We start from the raw sequence: 25,272 nt of genomic DNA, 5'->3' as shown, positions 1-25,272 counted from the left end.
CTGTGCTAACCTAAGCAAACTGTTGTCTGTCCTAGAGCCCACACCTTTCGTTATTTTAAAACGTAATGGATTCGGAGCCCTAGCTTGCCCACCTCAGAGACTGTGGGAACACATTAAAAGGAAGTCAAACACTGTACAAATAGAAAATCTTGGTTGCCGTTTTTAGGGAAGAAATGGGCAACAACACATCTTAGCACGAGCTGGGTCTTACCCAAGGGACTTGAGGGTCCAGAAATGCTACTGGGACTGCTCGGCAGATTTTTACACTGCATTCCCCACCCGCAGACACTGCTAAGTGTGATCTCCAGGGAGGGTTCGGTTCAAATGAATCTGCCATTCAGGGCATCTTTAAAGTCCCTCGACTCTTCAGAAGCAAGTTTCCCTCAAGGTAATCACAAAACAGCTTAGAGCCAAATATGGCTCTAAGCACCTTACCAATGTGAACTCACTGAATCCTCATAAAAGCCCTATGAAGTAGGTACTGTGACAAGGAAGACATCAAATTTCATATAGCTGGAACAACCTGGGCAGTGTGGCTCTACGCCCACGTTCCCACTCACTACTCTATATTGCCTCCTGTCAAATGGACTCAATACAGACCAGCCACCCTGTGACGCCACAGTCAATCACAGTAAGTGACTGACCAACTAATGTTATAAAAGTGGACATTCGGGGCTGGGATTGTGGCTCAGTGGTAGAGTGCTCGCCTCGCATGCATGAGGCACTCGGTTCAATCCTCAGTACCACATAAATGTAAAATAAAGTGGATGTTCTTCTATGTGAAAAAGTCTTTCACAAAGTTTTGACTATCTGCCCTTTCATCTGAGTGTTCACTGAAGCGGAGTAAGAGGAGAGAACACCACATTACCCTAATCTTCATGACAATTCTGCAAAAGGTCAGCAGGTATTACTGGTTCAGTTTTAGAGACAGGCAAATCAAGCCTCAAAAGCCAAAGTTCTTTGCTCAAACCAGTTAGTTTAAAAGAAGCTAAAGCCGGGCACAGTGGCGCACACTGTAATCTCAGCAGCTTGGGAGGCTGACAGGAGAATTGCGAGTTCAAAGCCAACCTCAGCAACTGCGAGACGCTAAGCAACTCAGTGAGACCCTGTCTCTAAAAAAAATACAAAATAGAGCTGGAGATGTGGTTCAGTGATCAAGTGCCCCTGAGTTCAATCCCTGGTACCCTTAAAAAAAAAAAAAGCCAAGTTCAAATTCAGGTCTCCTACTCTGAAATGTGTATACTACTATTTCGCTTTAAAATTAAAAAGTTCTACACAAAATCTACACTAGAACGATTCCTGAAACAGAAACAAAAGCAGCAAATTTGCTACCTAATTTTGCAAGAATTATAAAAGTATCTAACTTCACCAATGAGTTGTATTTATGCTTGGATCCTACCAGTATTCCCAGAAGACAAAGTAATCCATAAGATAGGGAAATATCATGTCCACCACTGTTAAGAAGCCATATTGTACCTCCCAGCAAAACCTAAGTCAGCTTTTAGTGGACACTGCAAAAATTAAGCACTACACAATAAACCAAACCTAGAATCTCTCAAGTGTATCCATAAAAAGTCTAAACTCAGGACTGGGGATGTAGCTCAGTGCTAGAGCACATACTTAGCATGCATGAGGTACTGGGTTCAAATCCAAGGCCAAAAAAAACCTCCCTAAATTCACTGAAGAAGATCTTAAAATGGATAATAATCAAGATTCCTAAGGACAGTCTGGTGTGGTAGCACATGCCTATAATCCTCACAACTTGGGAGGCTGAGGCAGAAGGATCACAAGTTTGAGGCCAGCCTTAGCAACTTAGCAAAGCCCTAAGCAACTTAGCAAGATCCTGTCTCAAGATAAATAATTAAAATGGGGGAAGGGGGCTTGAGAATGTGGCTCAATGGTAAAGCACTCCCAGGTTTGATCTCTGGTACAAAAAAACGGAGGACTGGGGTTGTAGTTCAGTGGCAGAGCACCTGCCTCACACGTGTTGAGGCACTGGATTCAATCCTCAACACCACATAAATAAATAGATAGACTAAGTCTCCTAAAAACTCAAAAGTCTACTTGTATATTTACTACACCAATACCAACTGTATACATTTTTTATTAGCTACCTATTATTAGCTGGCAAAAAATATTCTTATAGCTATAAGAAGCTAGAGAAGCACCTGATCCTGTATAGGTAGTGTTCGACGATTCTCCTGGCAGTGCCTCAGAGGCCCCCAAAGGGAGCATACATGCATGCCCAGGACTTGAACCCAGGAGGCAGTGGTAGGAGCAAACCCGCTGGGCCCAAATCAACACAGCAGCTATTCATGACACCTTCTGTTTCTACAACAGGGTTCTATGTAAGATTTGTTGGAGTGGTGGATGAGGGGTCTATTACTAAAATACATATACCAAACAAGAACAGAAAACATAGGGCCCAAAGGAGTGCAGCAACTTGCCCAAGGCAATTCTAATGCCCCAATTAGAACCTGTGTCTCTAACTCCCAATCCAGGGCTTTTTCAAGTAGTATTATAACTATCATGGGGAAAATGAAGAAATAACATCAAACATCTTAATACAAGTTAACAGCAAAAATAGGCTCAACTAGTCACATATTAATTTACCAGGGTTCAAGGTCCCTAGGGGCTAAGGAAAGAGTGGTCTTGGAATAAACTGACAACCAAGACAAAGAAGTTTTATAACAGCAACAGAGATAAATGCAAACACAGCCTCCTTTGGTGAAATGGATGAGGTCATTCACACGAGAGGCCAATGAAGAACTCACAGGTGCTGCCCACCCTCCACAAGTTGCCAAAGGATGCATCTAACTCCATAACACCTCAATACCAACAGGACCGTGAAATTCTAAAGTAACAGGAAAAAAAAAAAAAAAAAAAAGGGCAGTCCTTTCAGAAGTACATACTTCAGAATCAAGCCCACAATCCCTCTCCATCAAACCAGGCAGACCTTGTGACACTTCACAAAGGGCTAAGATACAGGCATCAGGGCCCATGATAGGTCTAAAGCTCCAGACATATTTCCTGTGGTTAGAGTTGAGACATAATATAAAGCGAGGGAGGAGGACATACTCTCACATTCTCACATGAAGACTTTAAGCAACAGGCTAGGGGTCCCCTTAACTCCCCCAGCAGCCCAAGAACCCAAAGTTAACCGGGTTTTCTGATCCTGGTTTGCCATGAGTAAAAAATGATGATGGAAGTAATGACAACTACTGTTGATCCCATTTACAGATGGTACCTACAACTCTCAAAGTATAGCTATTTCCATCTCAAAGAAGGCAAGCCTCTAAATATGTAAGTTACTTGCCTAAAGGCAGAGATCAAATGACAGAGCCACTCAAATTCAAAGCCTACACGAGCACTTTGTAAAGCATCACAATGCCAGTTGTCTAGCTTAAGTTTTGCCATCTGACAAAGAATGGCAAAAAGAACACCATCTATTCCTGTCTCCCTTACAGGCTGTGTTTATGAGTTTACTACCCAAACTCAAAACTGCCCGAGGTCCCCTCACTGTTGAGCAGCAGATACAGCTAGAGCCCCAGCACAGCATTAGAGGTACTGGGTTTAAATCCAAGCCAACAGAAGGGAGACACATTTTAGAGGCAGCTTCCCATCCCCTGGCCTACGGTACTCAGCCAGGTCCAGTTTTCTCATCAAAAACCTGCTCTGTCAACTCACAGGGCTGCTATAATGAAACCAAGGGCAGCGAGGCACAGACTCTAGAGGCAGACTACCCAAATTCAACTTCCAGATCCCTCGCTCAGCTCTGAAGCCACATCTGAAAAATGGGGTTGCTATGAGGATTAATTCACAAAAGGGCTTAGGAGCACAGAATAAACACTCCAATGTTCTTATTCTAAAAGACCAAATGACACAATGGACAAGGTGCCTCAAGATCCTCTAAGTCCTGCAAGGGAAAAGGATGTCATTCTCTCATGCTATAACTGATTTCAAAGCCTGTTTCTCCAAAACGCTGCTTCCCAATCAACCTACCCTTGTACTGGAAGCCTTTTCTAGGATTTTACTTGCCCCGGCTACCATGAGATACTTGAGCTATAATTTCAGCTTTGTAATTAGTCACAAACACTTCATTTCCTCACAATAAGTAATAGTCAAGCCCATGGGGTTTCAGAATAAGAAAGATCTGCATTCTAACTTGATTGGAGATACTAAGCACACAGTTGGTCTGACCTTCAGAGATTTATTCCCCTGACACCCAGGAGTCCCAAAAAGACATGAGCAATTTTGAAGGGGAAGCATATAGAACTCTTGGGAAGTAATGCATTGTGCACATGAAGGCACCACCTATGAACCAAAAAGCACCCTCACTAGACACCAAATCTGCCACACCCTGACCATGAAATTAGAGAGCTTGAGAGAATGTCATCTCTGTGTCTTCTTCTTTTATATATATATACACATATATATATGTATGTGTGTGTGTATATACATATATATGTATATATAATATATATATATTAGTTGTAGTTGGACACAATACCTTTATTTTATTTATTTTTATGTGGTGCTGAGGATCGAATCCAGGGCCTCGCACATGCTAAGCAAGCGCTCTACTGCTGAGCCACAACCCCAGCCCCATCTCTGTCTTCTTAAAGAGAAGGTAAACTGCCTTGAGCTGAGACAGTCTACCTCTCAAAAACGCTAAATCTGCACTCCTATAGCAAATCAGAGAAAACACAAAATCCCTTACACACTCCCATGTGCACATCCAAATGCCATCAGTCCATACTTTACCCATGACCTAAACTCCTCCTACCACAATGCAAATCTGGTATCTGCTAATATTTGCATAGCACCTCTGTGTTCACAAAAAAACTTTCACAGATATGATCTCATTTCACCCTTTCAGCCTTGAGATGTAGATATTGCCATTATTCCTGATTTACTGATGTAGCTTAGGGACATTCAGAGACTTTTCCAAAATTACACAGTAAAGGCAGAGTCAAGGCTTTGGGCAATTATTTCCCTAGGGTAGACACTACCTTGAATTTTAGAGTTGGATTACCTATGAATTCCCAGGCTGACTCCTAACAGTCTCTCTTGAATAATTCAATAGTCTCTCCAGTTCACCGAGGTACTGTACCAATCTCTATTATTTTATGCCATAAATCAAGACTCCATAAGAAAATGGTTTAGGTAGAGGGTGCCATGGATCCAACCACCAAAGTTTTAACAAATTCACCACTAGGTGGAGCTAATCTCAACCACGCAAAATGCTCATGGGTTAGCTCATGGGAAAAACAACAAAAAAGGCCAGAGTTAAAATTAGCTGGATAAAAGAAGCAAGAAACAGCCTGGTACTGGGACAAGCTTTCCCACTCTCATGAGGCTATGCTACAAAACCCATGATCAGAGAGTTAGAATTTTCAGTTCAAGGCTCACAGCTCAATCACTGAGTATTTAGAAACCCACAAAGGCACACCCTCTCCAGTTCCTGCCTCTGAGAAGATGTTTTCTTGTGACTGCCTCAATTTACAAATAAGCCATAAATCAAGACACAGAAACTAAGACTTTATGCAGTCAAATGTTAATCCATTACTATCAAACTAATCCACGAATGCAGCAGCTACTTGTTTAATCATTCAGTCTTAAAATTCAAACCATCTGAAACTAGATATGCACTGATACAAATGAGAGCCATATTAACACTATCCTGCCCAAAGGTCTCACAAATAATGGGGTGGGGGTGGCATCTTAGAAAGGAATAAACTCTTTTTTGTTTGTTTGTTTGTTTGAATATTTATTTTTTAGTTCTCGGTGGACACAACATCATTGTACGTGATGCTGAGGATCGAACCCGGGCCGCACGCATGCCAGGTGAGCGTGCTACCGCTTGAGCCACATCCCCAGCCCAATAAACTGTTTTTAAGTTAGCAAGAAATTTCCTTTCCCAAAAAATCCAATTTAGTTTGCCAGATAGTTTCAATTTCATTCATTTCTAGCACTAACTTGTACTATTTGGAATTTAATCCTCTATACACTCTGTGGACGAATTAAAATGTTTCTGAGTACAAAGAAAATCCATTTCCAGTAAAATTTGTCCAGTACAGGTGTCTTGAAATTAGTGGGGAAATATAGCCCTCTTCTACATTTTAGCTTTGAGTTGAAAACCTTAGCTGATCTTTACAGTTCAAATGCCTGCCCTCTCTCAAATGGCTGCTTACGTAATTTAATTACTTTGGAGTCTACCCCAAGTATCTTCAGTGCTATTTAGCCAATAAGATTATATGAGTGCCAGGTGCAGCAGTACACACACCTGTAACCCTAGATACTCAGGAGGCTGAGGCAGGTGGATCCCAGCCCAGGGAACATAGAAAGATCCTATCTCAAAATATAAAGGACCAGGGATATAGCTCTCAGTGGTAGAACACTTGTCTATTATGTGCAAGGCCCTGGGTTCAATCCCTAGTATCACCAATTAAAAAATAAGAATTTATATGACTATGAACCCACTTTCCGATTAAGGAATCAAGAACCAAATGCTTGTTTGGGACAAGTGTGGAAAACCTTATTCCTCAAATAAAGAGCAGCTCAGTGAAAGAGTGCTTAACTAGCATGAGATAGGCCCTGGATTCAATCCCAACACTGGGAAAAGAAAAGATAAACCTTTAAAGAATAATGTCCCCAAAATATTTTTTATAAAAATGTGATAACCAGACCCTATGTCCATAAAATGACTAAAATATAGGTCCAAGCATTATTTTCCTTTTTAAAGCAGGGCACAGTGGCAGCACAGGAAGCTGAAGCAGAAAGATGGCGAGTTCAAAGCCAGCCTCAGCAACTTAGCAAGACGCTGTCTCTAGATAAAATATTTAAAAAGGGTTGGGGGGACTGGAGTTACATGTAGCTCAGCAGTAGAGTGCTCACCTAACATGTGTGACACACTGGGTTCGATCCTCAGGACCACATAAAAGTAAATAAACAAAATAAAAGTGTTGTGTCCATCTACAACTAAAAAAATTTTAAAAGGTGAGGGTGGGGCTAGGGATGTGGCTCCATGGTTAAGTGCCCCTGGGTTCAATCCTTAGTACCTAAATAAATAAGTCATTGAAAAAAATGTCTGTAGGTGATATTCACCAAAACTGTTCTGTCACCAAAGTGTGCACTGGTCCCCAAACATAGCTAGCCAATATTATATGTAAGAAACTTTTAAAACTTCGACTGATCCCCAAGTTCCACCCCATACCTGTAAATTCAGCATCTCAAGGAATTTTTTTAACCTTCTGGTGTAACTGCTGACCAACCAGACACCTGACTTACCTTTGAGATCTGAACACTGACCAAGTGCAGTTATTTTACAGAACCTGCCAAAGGGAGTGCTGTGAGCATAGCCCCCACCGACTTCATCGCAGTGGAGGGAGGCCTGTTTAAACTGAAAGCGCCTCATCTCTACCCTCAGAGATTCACATTCACCGAGTTTTGCAGGGTCCAGGAAGCCTGGTGACTGAGAGGTGTCCACAGCTCACACTGAGAAAAACACTGCCACGGAGCAGAGAGCTGATTATGAGCCTGTACTCTATTTTAATAGGTTAGAAAATACTTACCTCTTTTTGAAAAATGTTTTTTAGTTGTAGATGGACACAATACATTTATTTATTTATGTTTATGTGGTGCTGAAGATCAAACCCAGGGCCTCACAATGCTAGGTGAGCGCTCTACCACTGATCCACAACCCCAGCCCCTTAGCTTACCTTTTATCTTGAAATATCTGTCACTTCTACTTCATGGTTGTCCATTTACAACTATGACACCACACTAAATTTAAGGCTTTCTTTACATTTTAATCCCACTAATCTGCAAAATGACCTTAAAACTCCTAATACACTCCTTTATTATACTTTTTCTGCAATATAAGGCTTCAATGACTCACTGGATATGCCTCTAAGTTTAATAGTTCTGTGAAAAATCTAATTCTAATGCCAAAATTACCTGAAGGCAGCCAGACAAGAAGTACAGAAAGATTCTAGGAGAAACTAAGTAAAGCAGGAAGGCAGTGCTCACATTTGAGTAGGACACAAAGATGCAGACCTAAGATGCAAACCTATACCTAGCAAGACAGCACCGAAATGGGAAGCCAGGAATGTAGGTTTTAAGCCACTATACAGCTGTGCAGTGACAGGCAAGTCACCTATATTTCCTCAACTTTCCTCCCATGTGTAAGATTAAGGGCTTATACTACCTATTTCCAATTCTGTGAATGTAGCATATAAACCAAAAAGCATTATAAAATTGTTCCACCACCCAGCTGCTCTTAGTGTATTCTAAATCCCACCACTTAAGTCCATTACAGAGTAACAACACCAAATATAAACTGTGCAAGGTACATACAAGGTATATAGAGTTGGTGCACAGGGCATCAACTCTAAGGCAGTACTCTTAGCCTCACAGTCAAAGTTGATTTGTGTATTTACTATGACAATTATAATACCAAATGGCAGCCAAATGTCTTGTTCTTAAAAAAAAAAAATCAGAATATTATCACAACACTTTCATAGAGACTTGGGACTTTTCCAATTGGCACAAAGGTTCCATGTGGGCTGGCAATGGCCCAGATACCCATTGGGGCTCCAGCTGACCACCACACTGCAGCACATGGAACACAATGCTCAGAGTACCCTATGGGATGGTAGGTGGAAGTCTTTATCTCTGCCTGCTTACATCTACACTGCTTGAAACTACCATTCTCCAAAGTCTCCAGTGGCCAATACAGAAAGTGCTCAATAAATAATGACAAATGAGTGTGTCATGGGTATGCACACACAGACAAGGCTTTGACTCTCTTGGAAGCAGTTTGAAGTGGGATGAAACCACATGGTTATTAAAGAAGATGCAGCTATCAAAACCACAAGGGAAAGAAAATTCCAACCAAAAGTCAGGAGATATTTATTTATTCTCTCCTATATTCTCAATGCCTTAAGCCCTTAAGAAAATAAAACTATTTACTGAATTTACAAATGAGTGTAGGAATAAGTGAGTGGCACTAACTTTAGCTTGGCTATGTGACACCATCTAGACAACAGAATATAAGAAACTGTAAATGTGTTTGACTTGGCCCTCTTTTGCCCACCATGAAGGTCCACTCAGGTAGACCTTGCTCTCTGAAGATAGTCTCCATAATGAGAAAGAGAGTCCAGCTGAGCCCAATCTGAAGCCTAGAGGCAAATCTGACTGTCCCAGAAGTGAGAAAAACAAGTGCTTACTGCAGTAAGCTTCTGTTCTGATGATTAATAATGCAGTATTATGGCAGCACCAGCTAATAAAATGGGGCTTTAAAAAAAAAGGTGGGGGAGGGAAGAAAGGTGGGAAAGGATAAGTACTGGGGACTAAAATGAAGCAAACTGTTATATACATTTATAAGTATGTCAAAATGAACCCCACTATTATGTATAACTACAATGCACTAAGGAAAACATTTTTAAATGTAAAAGAAAAAAAGCAAGAGAATATATTCAGATTCTGAAGTCTCTTTACTGTGGGTTTTCATTTAAAAAAAAAAAAGTGGGACCACTTTGGGTAAAAAGACTCAAAGCAATACTTAGGCAATAACATGTTGGTGAGGTCTTCAGTTGTTCTATGTAATTAAATCACCATTCTCTGAAGTTCAGTGAACATAGGGTAAGACTCACAGAGAACAAGGAAAGCTACAGTAAGAGTGATTTAAAGCCACTTTGCTGATAAAATTTATCAAGATACCCTAATCATGAAGAATCCAGCCCTTCCTTAAAGACAATGGAGCTGCTACTTCCAGGTGAGATGCTATCCCTTCCCTGTTACATAATTAACTCCTAATGTGGGTCAGCTGTGTCCAGCAGGGACTAAGTTTCAATCTTTCTTCAACAAAGCTGTGGTACACTATGTTTCTCAGCACCCAAAACACAAATAACCATTAATAACCTCAAAACTGGAGAAAGAAAAGGGGAAAATAATCCAAACTCAACAATGAAGAAAAGGGACATAGCACTATTATACTCATTCTATAGATAACAACTATAAGACACCACTGATTTAATATCAGTTCTTCAAAGCAAAAGGGGGCAGGGTGCACAATTTTAGACATACACAAATTGGAGGTCTTCTGACTATACTGTGAAAAAAAAGTCACTTCAGAATAAAAGACACATTGCAATGGTTCCACAATCCTTTCTTCCCCTTTAACAAACTACAGAGCCTACTTCCAAGATCTTCAGTAAAACACATTTTAGAACACCAGTGATATATATTCATGTTGTATCAGACTAAATACTGTAAATTTTGCTTCAAGCTAAGTCTGCAATAATCATTCACAATAATCCTTTTCCAACCTCTAAACCACACTCCCTGGGCAACATCACTTATCTACTATAAACAATTTGAACAATTTGTTGAGTCAATGAGAAAACAATATTTAAATAGAAAACCATGCCTCTTCATCTGCTCCGCTACCCATGTTCTTTTGATATGCAAAAGTCAAATTGTTCTTCATTACCCTTGTTCTGATGCATGCATAATTCATCAACTCAGCCATGTGACCTATGTACTTTACTTGACTCATTCATTCTTAACATCATGTATCCATCCAATGACTACTTTCAGAGCCATATCTTAGGTCCATCACTGCCCTCAATCAGGGGTACAGTAATAATTAAGGACCTACAAGTAAGGATACACATCTCTGCTCTCCAGGGTATCAAGTAAGATCCAGATACCTCTCCCTCGTATAGTAAACAATAAATATGATACATTGGTTTAAAACTGGTAAAGTTTAGATGCGCCTCTTCCTAACCCCTTCCCAAACAACCCTGCTTAATTCTAGCACAGTATGAAATCGTGGGAATTATGGCAAATATAACTCCCTACGGAGAACTATCAAACCGAAATATCAACCTTAAATGAATTAAGGTTTTAAGATTCTCATACAGGTCCATACAGAGCCCTTAGAGCAAATATACTATTCTTGCCATCTAAAGAAAATGCTTCAGAAGGATGAGATGTACTTGCCTGGCATGAGTAAAGTCCTGGGTTTGATACCTAACACTGGGGAGTGGGGAGATGGAAGGAAGAATCAATGACTCAGATTCACAATAATCTAAAATAAAATCTGAGAGTCACAGTTTGGGACAACAACCTAGGAGCACTGGTTCTCAAACTTAGCTGTACTTTAAAAATATTTGGAAATTTTTTAAAATTCTAATGCTCAAGCTGCACTCTAGTTAAGTTACTAGTCAAATTTGAGAACTACTAATGCAGATAACCTAGGGCAAACTGGCTTCTTTCCAATTAATGATTAGAGATGTGCTAACATTTCCTTCCAACAACACAGCAGTGAGCTTCCTGAACAGTTCTGCACTAAGAACTGATGCTTACCTATTCAGTGTAAGGAAAGTAGTTTCTGGGCTGCCTGTCAAACTTAGGGAAAAGGCACAAACCTGAACATACAGAGGGGAAAATATCTCAAAGTGAATGCCAGTAAAGAAACAAAAATAATAAAGCTTTAAAATCTTACTTCAAAATTTGATAGAATTTGGTGCTATGAAAGAGTCAAGTTCCCACTCCTAAATACCTGAAAAATAAGAGGCGGAGGGAAAATAACAACCCTCAGGCTGGCTTGTGAAGGGTTTTTGTTTGTTTAATACATCTGAAAAGAATGCATATACAAAGAATTGAGACAGGAAAAAGCATTGGTTCAACACTAATGAATCTACAAGTTTTAGGATTTGGGGAAGGTGGAAAAAGATTATCTAAACATTTTTAAAAACTGGAAACTGCAACCAAATAAGCTTGGAAAAAAAAAAAAAATCCCTATTAACACTTATGAAGAGTCTCCACAATCAAGACTCTTGCCATGATTTTCATTAAAGAATATCAGTGAGCTAGGGGGGCCTCATATGCAAAACAGAAATAAGGGGATTCCCAACTGGTCAATCCCCTTGTTGGTAAATGTTCTCCCACCCCATCCACCACCAGCTTCTTTATGAAGCAGGCCCACATCCTCAAACCTGAAAGGATGCCAATCATCCTGCAGGCATCTGTCTTCTAGCACCACCCCTCATAGTTCCTCTGTGTGTCAGGTCTTCAGCTGGGTTCTAGGACCACCACACAGTGAGTTGCAAATCTATGCTAAGTATATAAAACAATGACTGACAGGGGAAAAAAATGTTTTTTAATTACAAAACAAATTCATTTGGTGTATTTCAAAAGGTGCAATACTTTTCTTCATTTATCAATGAAAGAAGTTAGAAATGAACCCACCCACCCCCCCAAAAAAAAAAAAAAAAAAACAGCAAATGGCAAACAAATTTCCTTGAAAGTCACAGTCACATATAGAGTGCATCCTAGAAAAGAGGAGGGGCAAGACAGCTGCCACCCATTTTCATGAATTTCATCAAATACTGGATCTACTCAAGGGTGGAGAGAAAAGGCAACTTTCAAAAAGGAGTATATTATTAAACGAGGCATTTACTATACTCCTTCCTAAGAGCACCAGGTGGGGAACACATGTTCTAAACTAGATCTAGGAAGCGGAATGTGGAATCAATTTGTCCTCCTCTCCTAAGGGCTGTCCATCAGTTAATTTAAAAAAAAAAAAAAAAGACTAAAAAATAAACCCCACACACACTCCCCCCCCAACCAAAAGGGGGGGGGGGGGGGGGCAAAAGTGTCCCAGATTACTCATTACTCTCCAGGTTGGAACCAGGGAACGGCTTCAACAAATTAGTCTGTTACAAAGTCATCACAAGCATGCCTTGCTCTTAAACAAACAAACAACAACAACAAAAAAAAAGTGGTTTGGGTTTTTTTTTTTTGTTTTTTTTTTTTTTAAACAACAGAAACTAGTACTTATCACTTTCTGACAATACACAATTACTCAAAATTAACTAGTATGGCGGGGTGGGGGGGCATACCTATGGGCCTTGTCTCACATGAGTGCATGTGGGTAGGTGCAGGGCATTTGTCATTATTGCAGAAACGAATTTTAATTTTTAATCTTTAGTTTGATTTAAACATTGCTTTTAGTATGATGCCGACACCAGCTGTGCAGAAAGGACTCTGAAGAGATGTTCATAGCAGCACACACCTGCGGCTCTTCTTCGGTTCTGGAGGCTCCAGGGCAGCCAATATTGCTTCATCAAACACATTCTTTAGGCCTTTCTGAAAAGGGGTAGAAAGAAGAAATCGGCAGTCTGATTTTCAGTATAATAGAGTTGGAGTTCAAGTTTTCAAAACAGTCAAACCTTCAAGAGTGGGCAAATGAAGAAACATTAAGAACAACCCTGAATATCAACATCACAGTCTCACTTCACCAAGTTTTGTCCAGGCAGGGCACTGGAAGGATTCAGCAATGCCAGAGCAGAGGAACAAATACTCATGTGTAAGACAATGGTCCCTTCATACAAGTTTTTACAGACCAATGTATGTCACAAAAAGCAAACAAGCACATTTGCTCATTCAATGAGTTTTGTTAACGTGCCACTGAAACACTTCACACAGAAACAGGGCAGCAGCTCTGCATTCAAATGAAACAACTGGATGTGAAAAAGGACTGAGAGGCCACCCAGGCAGTGGCATCCTTACTGTATGGAAGGCACAGGCAAAGAGCACAGTTATGGCAGCTGCGTAGATATTCACTTTGAACTCCCTTTATCCCACCAATTAGAACCAAGGGGATTCAAGGAAGCAAAGAGATGGGTACCTGATACATCTGTAGTTAGAGCCAGTCAATGCAACAGGAATAAAGCTTCATCAGCCATTTATACAAACAATTGTATATTTTTAATTTCAAAATTTAAAGGTAACCACAATTGTATGTTTCCCTCACAACAATAAATCAGAAGCAAGAAAATATAAAGGTGGTAGCTTTACATCTCAATGTTAACAAACCTTAAGTCAACTATTAAAATGGAAGCTATTCTTAAAAGATAATGTAACAAATGAACTCATAAAGCAGTAGCAGATACATCAATATCTTCCCCACCCCACACTGACAAATACTCCACTACAGCACAGACAGCCAAAGCAATAGCAACACAAAGTTTCACTACACAAAGGAAAACCAGAAAAGAATCCTCCCTTCCCCATTACACTCTACTAGCAAGTCACCCTTTTTTCATAAAGTTCATCATGCAATTACAATTAACAATTGATCATAAGAGTAAAAAGACGTTTGTGTTGCTTTCTCCATCTAGAACTAAGATCTAGAAGTGTTAAAAACTCTTCTTATTTTCTCCAAGAGGACATTCTTAATGCCAGACCACATTCCCTTTTGCAACAGTAATTTCAAACCAAAAAGCTCTGAGCATCAGGCAACTCAAGCAGCAGAAAGTTAAACAAGCCCAACTTGACTACTGATCACAAAAAATAGTCTATTAAGATATTGCATTGTTGATCAAAAACTAATACAGAGATTGCTCTAAGGTGGTGAGTAAAAAGACGCAGAGGCTTTCAAACAGGATGATTTTATTCCTTTGTTTTTAAATTAATTTTCTACAGTAGTGGGACAGAAAGCAGCAGCAAAGAGGGGAAGGAGAAAACAGTTTAGAATATACAGCACTTCCTTTTGGGTTGAGTTTCCGGAGGCTCGAGGGCAGCTAGGATAGCCTCATCAAACACATTCTTCAGACCTCTCTACAAGACAGAGGGGAGGAGAGAGAATAGCAGCCAGGTTAGAGGATTAGAAAGACTAGCAGATACAATAGCAGTCTGGATTAAATGAGCTGAATTCACAGAAGCAATGTGCTTTTAGAAAAATAAATGCCACAATGTTAGATCTTCAACTCAATATTGGGAAAGTATATAACTGAACAGGAACTTCACCTCAAAAAAAGGTTCACTGAGCACTCAAGACAACAATTTTTATGAAAGTGCACTATTTTGATTTCTAAAATAATCATACAATGAAATCTAATATTACAACATTTTAATGTAAATAATGCCCAGGAAGAAGAATGGATATGTAAACACAAGATACTTGTGTTGGAAAATTAAGCCTCGTAAAATCTCCTAGTATTTCTATGGAAAGAATGGCATACATACTTTGGAAATAAATCTATTGCAATTTCAGGCTTATGTGAATTCAGCCCCTGAATAACTGAAGGACACAAATAGCGACTAACAGGCATGCTACATGTTTCTAGATTCAGTGATATATCTGGATGGGATTAATCAGAATTTCAGAGTACATCAATTTCTTAGAACAAAAAAGTTAATTTAGAAGTGATTCACTGTGCAACAGTAGCAACTGAGAGGAGTCTTAATGAATGGACTCTAGAAACAGCATACACTTCAGTTATTCAGCAATGTTATTAGAGCAAGTAACCACCACCCGAATCATAAGAAAACAAAGAATGGGGTCCTAGAATGAGTTTTAGCAAGCAGTCGGTGCTTTAAGATGTCTGCATGGTATCAGGGCATAAAGCATGGAGTGAAAACAAATAATATTCTCAGATCTACAGCGATTAAGATGTAGAAATACACTTACACCTCAGCCAGAAACTCCACCATGACAGTGTGACTTGGTAGTAGTGGTACCTGGGCCCAGATCTATAGATTCATCTAAACTCACCTAAATCTGAAGCCACAAGTTTACCACCCAAAGCAGTTTCACATGTTCTTTAGGTCAATTTGATCCCAGGTAAAAATGTCCCCAAAAGTCCCAGAACACAGCTCCAATGGTTGTGAGCCCCAGAAGGTGTGTTCCTTCTCACACCCTTACCCCACAATGGTGTCTCAGAGGAATGGTACTCACACATTCCATTAGATTAAAAAAAAAAAAAAAAATTAGCAAGACAGTAATCAGTACTTAAAAAGAGGGAAAGAGACTAAAAAGTTATCTTCTTTCTACCTTATTTTCATAGAAGAAATGCTATACAAAACTTAAAAGTTCCTCTACAATTCTTTCTATACATCTAGAAACAAATCCTCACAGTCAAATATAAAAGTAAGAGGTAGAAAAGGAAATAAACTTTATTTAAAAAAAAAAAAAAAGAGGAGGAAGATCATTAGAAATTAGGGTATAATCCATAACAAGAAGGAAATCCTTTCTTATTATGGACAAAGCATAAATACCTTAGAAACCAAACTAATCTTGGCTTTACCCACTATCTGTTTACACAGAGTTTAGTTTTAGTGAATCTGCAGTCTTGAAAGTACTCATTCATATACACAATCACAGACCCCATTTTCTATTTTCTCTTGCTTCAATGTCTAGCTTCAGAATCTGTTTAAAAAAAAAAAAAAAAATACCTGCTATACCCTTCTAAACTCATTCTCTGCAAAGTGATTCACTATGTACACCTGTTCACAATGTACAAATCTTAAGTGAAGCATCTAATTATCTAAAATAAGCTTCATCAGTGATCTAAAACTAGGTCCATGTGGCCTATTGCCTCCATTTTCCCAAAAACAGCCCATATCTAGCAACACAGGACATGAAACAGAGTCTGTGGTGTCCAACTCTGAGGTGGATGTTCCACACACATCCCTCTCGCCTCACCCAATAATACATACTGGGACACTTTTCTAGGAAATGCAATGAGGCTTTTTTTTTTTTTAAATTGTCATCTGTGTTGTATGAGAAATATAAATTCTTCTGGACATCTAAATATTTGCTTTTACAATAGCATTAAATAGCTTGGGAAAACTTTTAGGAAAATGTGTTCAAATCGTCTGATAGTAGGACTTGAAGTTATTCTGGGGAATATCCATTTAAGCATAAAAGGGCAGGTACTGAGGACTGAATGCAATGATGCTTTATCACTGAGCTACATCCCCAGATCTTTTCTTAAGACAGGGTCTTATTAAGTTGCTGAGGCTAGCCTCAAACTTGCAATCCTCCTGCCTCAGCCTCCTCAGTCATTTGGGATTACAGGTGGGTGCCACCACACCCAGCATAAAAGTATTATCTTTAAATATCCAACCAAGCACAAAATGGGAAACACTAAGTTATGTGTTAGGTCCTATATACTAAATACCTAATGCAAATATAATATACATAATTATATATGCCACTTACCCATATAATCAAGAATCCAATAGTGTTTTTTAAAAACTTAATAAAAACAATTACCTAAAAAGCATGATAATAAATGTAAGTGGGTTTAATACAATTATTAGTAACTTCTACATTATCAGGCATGTCTTCTCATTGTTCAAATTTCAAAGCACCAGTACCAGTAGACGATAGAGCTCTGTGCTCATTATTTCCATAATTCTTTCCTTTGCCCGCAAAACAATACTCCAAGGAGGGGATCGGCAATAACAAAAAGGTAAAGATACTGAAGTATATAAATGGTTTACAACTCTCCCACTCAATGCTTCCTATCCTCAGAACCTGAGTTCCCATTAACTATTAGGAGAAATCGAAAGCACTCAGAAATGGCCAGAAGAGATCAGCATGAGGAAGGAATGCCTCCAAAAAGACAGGAATAGTGACACTACATGAAGCATGCTTGAGGACTATGGCAGAAATAGCCAAGGGAGCCTCTTCTGACCCGAAAAGTCTCAAAATATTTTAACTGATTCTCTGCCCCAATTGAATTGCCCCAGAAACAATATAGCATCAATTTTGTCAAAATTGGCCAAAAAAAAAAAAACACACATATTTAAATGAAAATTTAAGCCTCCAAAGAGAAAAAATGTCATTTGTATTCTCTCCCATAAGTCTGGACCTCTCCTGAAAGTTTTTTTTCTTCTTATTTTGTTTTTTGTTTGTTTTTAAACAGACTTGACCACTTCAAATCATTCAGTAAAACAACATGGGAACCCACCAATGCAAGAGCTTTAGAGACTAATAATGTTCTCCATAAACCCAGAGGCCTCCATCAAAACAACATACAATGTATGAAGCCAATCGTATTCTTCCTGGGAAGCTTTGAGGACTGTTGACCACTGTTAGAAATTATCTCTGCATCTCAATGCTACAAGCAACTCTCAACCATAAAGAAACATAGGTTCACCACAGTCCTTACCTGTGTGAGTGCAGAACACTCCACATACTTGACAGCCTTCAGATCACGGGCCAGCTTTTCAGCAGTTTCTGGAGTGATAGGCTTCTGTTTGTTCTTGGCAAGTTTCTCGATAGTAGATGGGTCATCTCTGAGATCAATTTGGGTCCCGACAAGCAAGAAAGGAGTCTTTGGACAGTGGTGAGTTATCTCAGGCACCCACTAAAGAAAAGGTATTTTAAATAGACCTTTATTAATCTGAAAGCCTCCAAAGTTTTTTTATGACAGATCAACACAAATTGTGAAGACCTTTTTCAGGAGAAGAGCATCTTACCAACTTACCTTTTCTTTCACATTTTCAAATGAGGACGGAGAGACCACTGAAAAACAGACTAGAAATACATCTGTTTGTGGATAACTCAGCGGTCGTAATCTGTCATAATCCTCTTGCCCTAAAGCAAAAAATTGGAGAGAATTCAGCAACTGAATTTTGGTGTTCTCATGTTAAAATCACAAGTCAGTCAACAGATTAAGCATGCAGCTTAACAACACACTAATCATTAGCCAGAAAGCAAATTATCTAATGAAAAGTCATATTTTTTTTAGACTTATAAAATGGTTCAGTAATAAAATACTTGGGGGCAATATTCTCACTTAACTAATTCCATTTATATATGTCAAGAATTCAGAACAGCAACAATTATATTAATTACTTGCTTTTATTTCCAGTTTATAGTTTTCAATCATTTAGTCCATTAGTAGTAATTCAACGATAATGCAATAACAATAAACTGTTGCTACAGATATGGTTAAAAATCAGTCCTAATCATATCTAAGAAGCAATCATAGTGAAACCACTTGAGGGAACAAAAATCTCAAACTCTGCTGATAAAATCCATTACTTCTCATGACTATCAAAGTAAATAATATGTATAGTTAATGTGTTCATAGAAGACCAGTATCTGAAACTGAGAAGACCTGGGGGGAAAATGGCAAGAATCAATGGATACTCAAAAAGAATAAAATACTTAGGAATTAACCAAAAGAGATGAAAGATTAGTAGAGTGAAAATTACAAAACTGCTAAAAGAAACAAAAGAAGACATAAATAAGTGGGAACACATTCCACACTCATGGATTAGAAGACTTAATATTGGGTTTTTTTGTTTGTTTTTTATATTTATTTTTTAGTTGTGGTTGGACACAATATCTTTATTTTAGGGATCGAACCCTGGGCCTCGCAAACACTAGGCCAGCGCTCTACCGCTGAGCCACAACCCCAGCCCCAAACAATATTAAGATGTCAACGCTACCCAAAGGAACCTACAGATTCAATACAATCCCTTCAAAAATCCCAAAGAATTATTTGGGGGCTGGGGTTATGGCTCAGTGGTAGCGCACTTGCCTGGCATGCATGAGGCACTGGGTTCAAGTCTCAGCACCACATATAAATAAATAAATAAGTTCAATTAATAAATTTTTTTAAAAAAGAATTATTTGGAATAGAAAAAATTTATAATTTTATCAATAATAAAAATTAAAAGCTTCATAGCATTGGACATGGCAATAATTTTTTTTATTTTTTTAGTTGTAGTTGGACACAACACCTTTATTTATTTATTTATTTATTTTTATTTATTTATATGTGGTACTGAGGATTGAACCCAGCGTCTCACAAGCACTAGGCGAGCACTCTACCGCTGAGCCACAACCCAGCCCCATGGCAATGATTTTTTTATATAATAACAAAGGCACAGGCAACCAAACAACAAACTGGACTTCATGACAATTTAAAATGTTTATGTATCAAACGGCAACATCAAGGGGCTGGGGTTGCAGCTCAGCAGTGGAGCACTTACCTAGCACATGTGAGGCCCTGGGTTTGATCCCCAGCATCACACAAAACTAAACAAACAAAATAAGGATATTGGGTCCATCTACAACTAAAAATATATTTTAAAAAAAGACAATACCAAGGTTGGGAGTAGAGCTCAGTGGTATATCCCCTGGACTTAATCCCTAGCTTGGAAAAGGGTGGTGGAGGGGAGGCCAGTATCGACAAGAGTAAAAGGTTCCACAAAAATATATGCAAATCACACATATCTGATAAAGAATTAACATCCAGAATCTACGGAGACATCCCGAAACTCAAAACCAAAAAAAAAAAAAAAAACATTTCAAAAGAGGGCTGGGGTTGTAGCTCAGTGGCAGAATGTTTGCCTGGCATGTGTGAGGCACACTGAGTTTTATCAGCACATTATTTAAAAAAAAAAAAAAAAAAAGACTTTTGGTTTTTTTTAGAGGGCAAAGAACTAAAATAAACATTTCTCCAAAGAAGACGTGCAAACAGTTAATGAATGTATGAAAAGATGCTCAAGATCACAAATCATTAGTGATCAAGTCAAAATTATAATGAAGTCAGATGTGGCAGCATGTGCCTAGAGTTCCAGCTATTTAGAAGGCTGAGACAGCAAGTTCTATTGAACCCAGAAGTTCATGACCAGGCTGTGCAAGATAAAAAGACCCCATGTCAAAACAAACAAACAAACAAACAAAAAACCCTACACTATAATATCTTATACACATTAGGATGATTAGTATCAAAAAAAACAAAACAGTAAGTGTTGGCAAGGATGTGGAGAAACTGAATCCTTGTGCATAGTTGGCAGGAACATAAAATGGCACTGCGCTGTGGAAAACAGGTTGCTCAAAAAATTAAAAATAGAATTATCACATGATCTAACAACTCCATCTCTGGGTATATACCCAAAAGAATCGAAAGCAAGGTCTCAAGGAGGTATTCAAACACTCGTATTTATAGCAGCTAAAATATGGAAGCAGTTCACAGCACAAGCATTTATAATAGCTTAAACCTGGAACCCAGACATCCATCAACTTGTAAATGGTATGCCCGTAGAATGGAAAACTACTCAGCAATAAAGAGAAACTATCGATACACACAACATTGATGGCTCTCACAAACATGCCAAATGAAAGTAGTCAAACACAAAAACTATACATTATTTGATTCCAGATACATGAAATACTAGAAAAGCAAACTATAGAAACCAAAAAGAAGATCTATGGTTGTCTGAGGTCAGTTCAAAGAAGGAAAAAATGGACTATAAAAGGGCACAAGAAAACTTTTTAGGATGATAAAAAAAAGTTATATATCTTGATTATGGTGAATGTAAAACTCAAACTGAATACTTAAAATGAGTGAATTTTATTGCATTATACATCCACAAAACTTTTTAAAGTGGTATTAAAATTTTGTAAAGGCTTACAAAAATAAGCTTGGAAGTCTGGAAGCAAAATTTAATTTTCAATCATAAGTGGCCATAAATTGTCTTTTTTCAGCATACCAATTCCTCCAAAGGCACACAGAAAACGTCCTTCGCCTATCATGAGATTATAGGTCACTGTTTTCTCTATTTTTCAAGTTGCCTCTAATATGCCATTACTTTTACTACTTAAAGTCATTAAAATTTTCTCTAAACTTAACTATTTTCTATTATCTTTCCATTTCACCCTCCCAATTAAATCCAGACAGTTCCTCAAAGTGGGCGTAAACACACTCCATGAGAGCTGACAGACAATGGCAGAATTAACTCATAAAAAGAAGACAGTTTAGAATTCCTATAAATTGAAAGATCACTTTTCTAAAATTTCTTTTAGGTTGAATTCATAAGAGACTAGAGAGAGAAGTCAGAAATTAAGACATGTAGCCACTGTTAAAAACAAGTAGAAAATAAAACTGAGGACACTGAAGAGTAAGGTACATTCAAGGAAGCAGACAGTTTGTTCTTATAATCTTGATTAGCTGAAAACAAATGTAAATACTGTAGGATAAATTTGGTTCACCTGTAAAACTATTTTCAGATACAGTATAAAATAACAAGCTACTTACTATAAGCAGCTTTCTAAACACATACTACACTACATACTACATAAGCCTTCAAATGAAAGCAATCATAATGGTTTACAAAATTACAACCTTGGGCATATTTAGGAAACTCTAGGCACTAAAAAAGGGGAAGGTATGAATGCAGTGAGACAATCAATAGTCATTTTTCCTCTGAATTCATTCCCTTAGTTACTCCCCAACCATCAACATAGTTCCCAAATCTCTGCAAGGTGTACACGTCAGGGTGTTGGTTCAATTAGAGCTTCTCTAATGCAGTCTGCTCTATTTGATCTCCTACCACACCATCCATCAGCATACTCTAAACTCCTAGTAGTCCTCCCAGGTTTGGGACTGCTCTTTGGTCATTATATTCAATCCTGCTAACTATTAACATAAGGTAAATGATTTGCTATGTATAAATTTCCCAAATGTCAAAAAAAATCAATAACTATTACATTATAAAAGACAGTAAGTTTTCACCTGCAGTATCAAAAAGTCCAAGAGTATATGGCTCTCCACCAATCATAACTGTGACTGCATAGTTGTCAAAAACCTAAAAACAAAACAATACACCATTGTTAATGTGTGAAGGGTGCGTCAAAATGGAACAGGACTGTTCCTAAGGCAACGTTTCCTTCCTAAGATTTATCATTCACATATATATATATATATATATATATATATATTTTTTTTTTTTTTTTTTTTTTTAAGTTGTCAATGGACCTTTATTTATTTATATGTAGTGCTGAGAATCGAACCCAGTGCCTCACACGATAGGCAAGGGCTCTACCACTGAGCTACAACCCCAGCCTCCTTCCTAAGACTTAATCCTCCTTTAGTCAATCTTCCTTATATAACCAACCTTGCCAACCAAACCCTTGCATGAACTAAATGGTTCTAGGAAAAAGTAACCTGGGATGGCTGCTCTACCCCCAGCAGACTAGATAAAGAGCCACAAAAGGGTTATAGGTATCATGGGAGGAGCCCCTACTTAAGCAAAATTATCCTATTCAAGTCAGAAACATTTAAGATAACAGTTTACTTCAAGGTTCAATCTGCTTTCTAAGGAAGTTTTTCTTCCTAGACCATTTCCTTTTAAACTAGAATTAAAATCTCCTAGATCCATGATAATCTTTTTTTTTCTTTCAGAGTCTCAGAGGAGAAGAGCCTTGTGGCAAAAAAGCCCACATAAGAGACGTAGTAAAGCACTCCAGGAAAGTGTGAAAGAAAAAGCTGACAGATTATTTATTTAGAATTTCATAGTGAAATTCATGTTGGGCTGGGAGTATAGGACAATGACAGAGCATTTGCCAGCATGTGTGAAGCCCTGCATTTGATACCGGGCACCAGAAAATATAGTAAAAATTCATGTTATTGGGTACAAGCTACATGACCTAAGATATCGTCTTTGACTAGATATATATTAGGTATATATAATTGGTTGTACTAAGTTATTTGTGAAAATGGGAGGTAATGGTAAGTGGGCAAAGACCCAATATTAATCCATGGATTCCTCTGAATTCGTTTACAACCAAAAAGCAATGTTTGGGGGCTGAGGTTGTGGCTCAGTGGTAGAGCGCTTGCCTACACATGTGAGGCACTAGGTTTGATCCCCAGCACCACATAAAAATAAACAACAATTTTTTTTAAAAAGCAATGTTTTTATATATATCACTGTAATTTTGTCAAAGTACAATAAAAATGTCTAAATTAAATTATTTTAATCAATTTTTTGGGAAAAAAAAAAAAAAGCTATGCTTCTAAACTGGAAAGTGTACCACATTTGAAGACTAGCCCTGCTTAACCTTTTAGCTCCCTACTCAAATTTTCTGGTTCATGTTTTAATAAGTTGTTTGGGAGCTTGTTAAAATGTAAAGGTTGGAAGCAAGGACAGCAGTGAAATGGTAAAGAAGTCAATTCTGGTTCACAAGGAAATGGAATGAATTGTACTTCAAGTCTCAAACCACATAGGTTATTTTCTTAAGTTACGTGTTAGAAGAGCCTAAAAAATAACCCTCAGCAACTTGATGATACCCTGCCTCAAAATAAAAAGAATGTAGCTCAGTGTCAGAGCATACCTGGGTTCAATTCCCAATATCAAAAAAAAAAAAAAAAGTAAAAAGCCCTCATATACAAGACTAGAATAAGAATCAGTTGTTGCACATGGTAGCATGCAGCTATAGTCCCAGCTTCTCTGGAAGCTAAGACAGGAGAGAATCACTCAAACCCAGAAGCTGAAGATTAGCCTACGCAACATAGTGAAACAAAACAAAAACAAAAACAAAAAAAGGGAATCATAAATCTTTAAAACAAAACAACAACAACAAAAAAAAAACAGGGAATCATAAAAGCTTGTCATCCATTCCAGACTCTACTCATAACTAGTGTTTGATTACTTAAGACATCTAAGTTTCATCCCCAGGTTGGGCCTGAATTCCTCATCAATAGAAGATAAATAAGGTGATAGATATATTTGATGCTTTCAGTTCTAAATTTCTATTATCTTATGTTATCTCAGTTCATAGGTGAACACAAATATGCATTTTATACCAAATCTATTTTTATAATAACTTAAACAGGAACTATGGGTACATTATATGTGCTTCACAGATCTATTTTTACCTAAATAATAGGTTCATTTAAAACTTTATTTTACTATTCCTCTCCCTTCTTTATCCTTTTCTCAGAGATCCATATATACACATATAAAAACCATATAAACCATATATACACATATAGAGATCCATATATACATATAAAAACTTTTGATATTACACCAAATAATAAAAGTCTTATAATACAGACTCAGAAATGTTTACAAGTGAAACAAACACTGTATCCCCAAAAGTATGTTTTCACAAGTGTGTTGTCACTCTAAATATGTTTCATCTTATTATCCCCATTTTACCTCTACTCTTACAAGGAGTTATTTAAAAAAAAAAAAAAATATATATATATATATATATATATATATATATATATATGGGGGAAAGACAAACAAAGGCTTCTGTCTGTACTCTCATAACCAAACAGGTTTTCCCTAGAACTTCATTACTGCTAAGAAAACAGCTCCATAAGATACATACTACTTTCTCTGAAGTTACACGACTCTGAAAAGCACCCCAGAAGACCTCGAAGCATTGATCAATCATTGGCCAAGATATCAAAAAAAGTCATCTCATTCAAGATGTAGGGCATACTTCTCCAAGACCACTCTTTAGAATCTTATCTACTGGAGTTTTGCCTCCCTTTGCAAACTCTTGTGTCACCCTTTCTGGCTTTCCACTGTTTTTTTTAACTGTTTAATTAAAGTGTATATAATTTACCCATGAGAAATTAAGATTTTTAAAAACAGAAAATTTCAGTACATAAAGAAATTTCTAAGGATATCAAGTTATAATACATTTCACTAACAGAC

General features: G+C 37.9%; 1 protein-coding gene across 4 annotated transcripts in view; it reads right to left on the bottom strand.

Moving 5' to 3' along the window:
- Positions 1-11,610: 11,610 nt before the first annotated feature.
- Cdc42 (cell division cycle 42) overlaps positions 11,611-25,272 on the bottom strand; it is a 39,780-nt gene continuing 26,118 nt past the window's right edge. For 3 of the 4 annotated variants that reach the window (XM_027937229.2, XM_071617453.1, XM_071617454.1), the window contains 4 exons: positions 22,335-22,407; positions 18,291-18,400; positions 17,973-18,170; positions 11,611-13,158 (listed from right to left, as the gene is read on the bottom strand). In XM_027937229.2, the coding sequence (XP_027793030.1) occupies positions 13,069-13,158; positions 17,973-18,170; positions 18,291-18,400; positions 22,335-22,407 (471 nt within the window). In that variant the 3' untranslated portion in view covers positions 11,611-13,068. Of the gene's footprint in view, positions 13,159-14,446; positions 14,632-17,972; positions 18,171-18,290; positions 18,401-22,334; positions 22,408-25,272 lie in introns of those variants that run through there. The other variant, XM_071617456.1, reaches the window with a different exon arrangement.

The sequence above is a fragment of the Marmota flaviventris genome, chromosome 10 (assembly GCF_047511675.1).
Source record: "Marmota flaviventris isolate mMarFla1 chromosome 10, mMarFla1.hap1, whole genome shotgun sequence".
Classification (NCBI taxonomy): domain Eukaryota; kingdom Metazoa; phylum Chordata; class Mammalia; order Rodentia; family Sciuridae; genus Marmota; species Marmota flaviventris.
The sequence above is the reverse complement of the archived record's forward strand: the minus strand, read 5'-3'. Positions and strand labels throughout refer to the sequence as shown.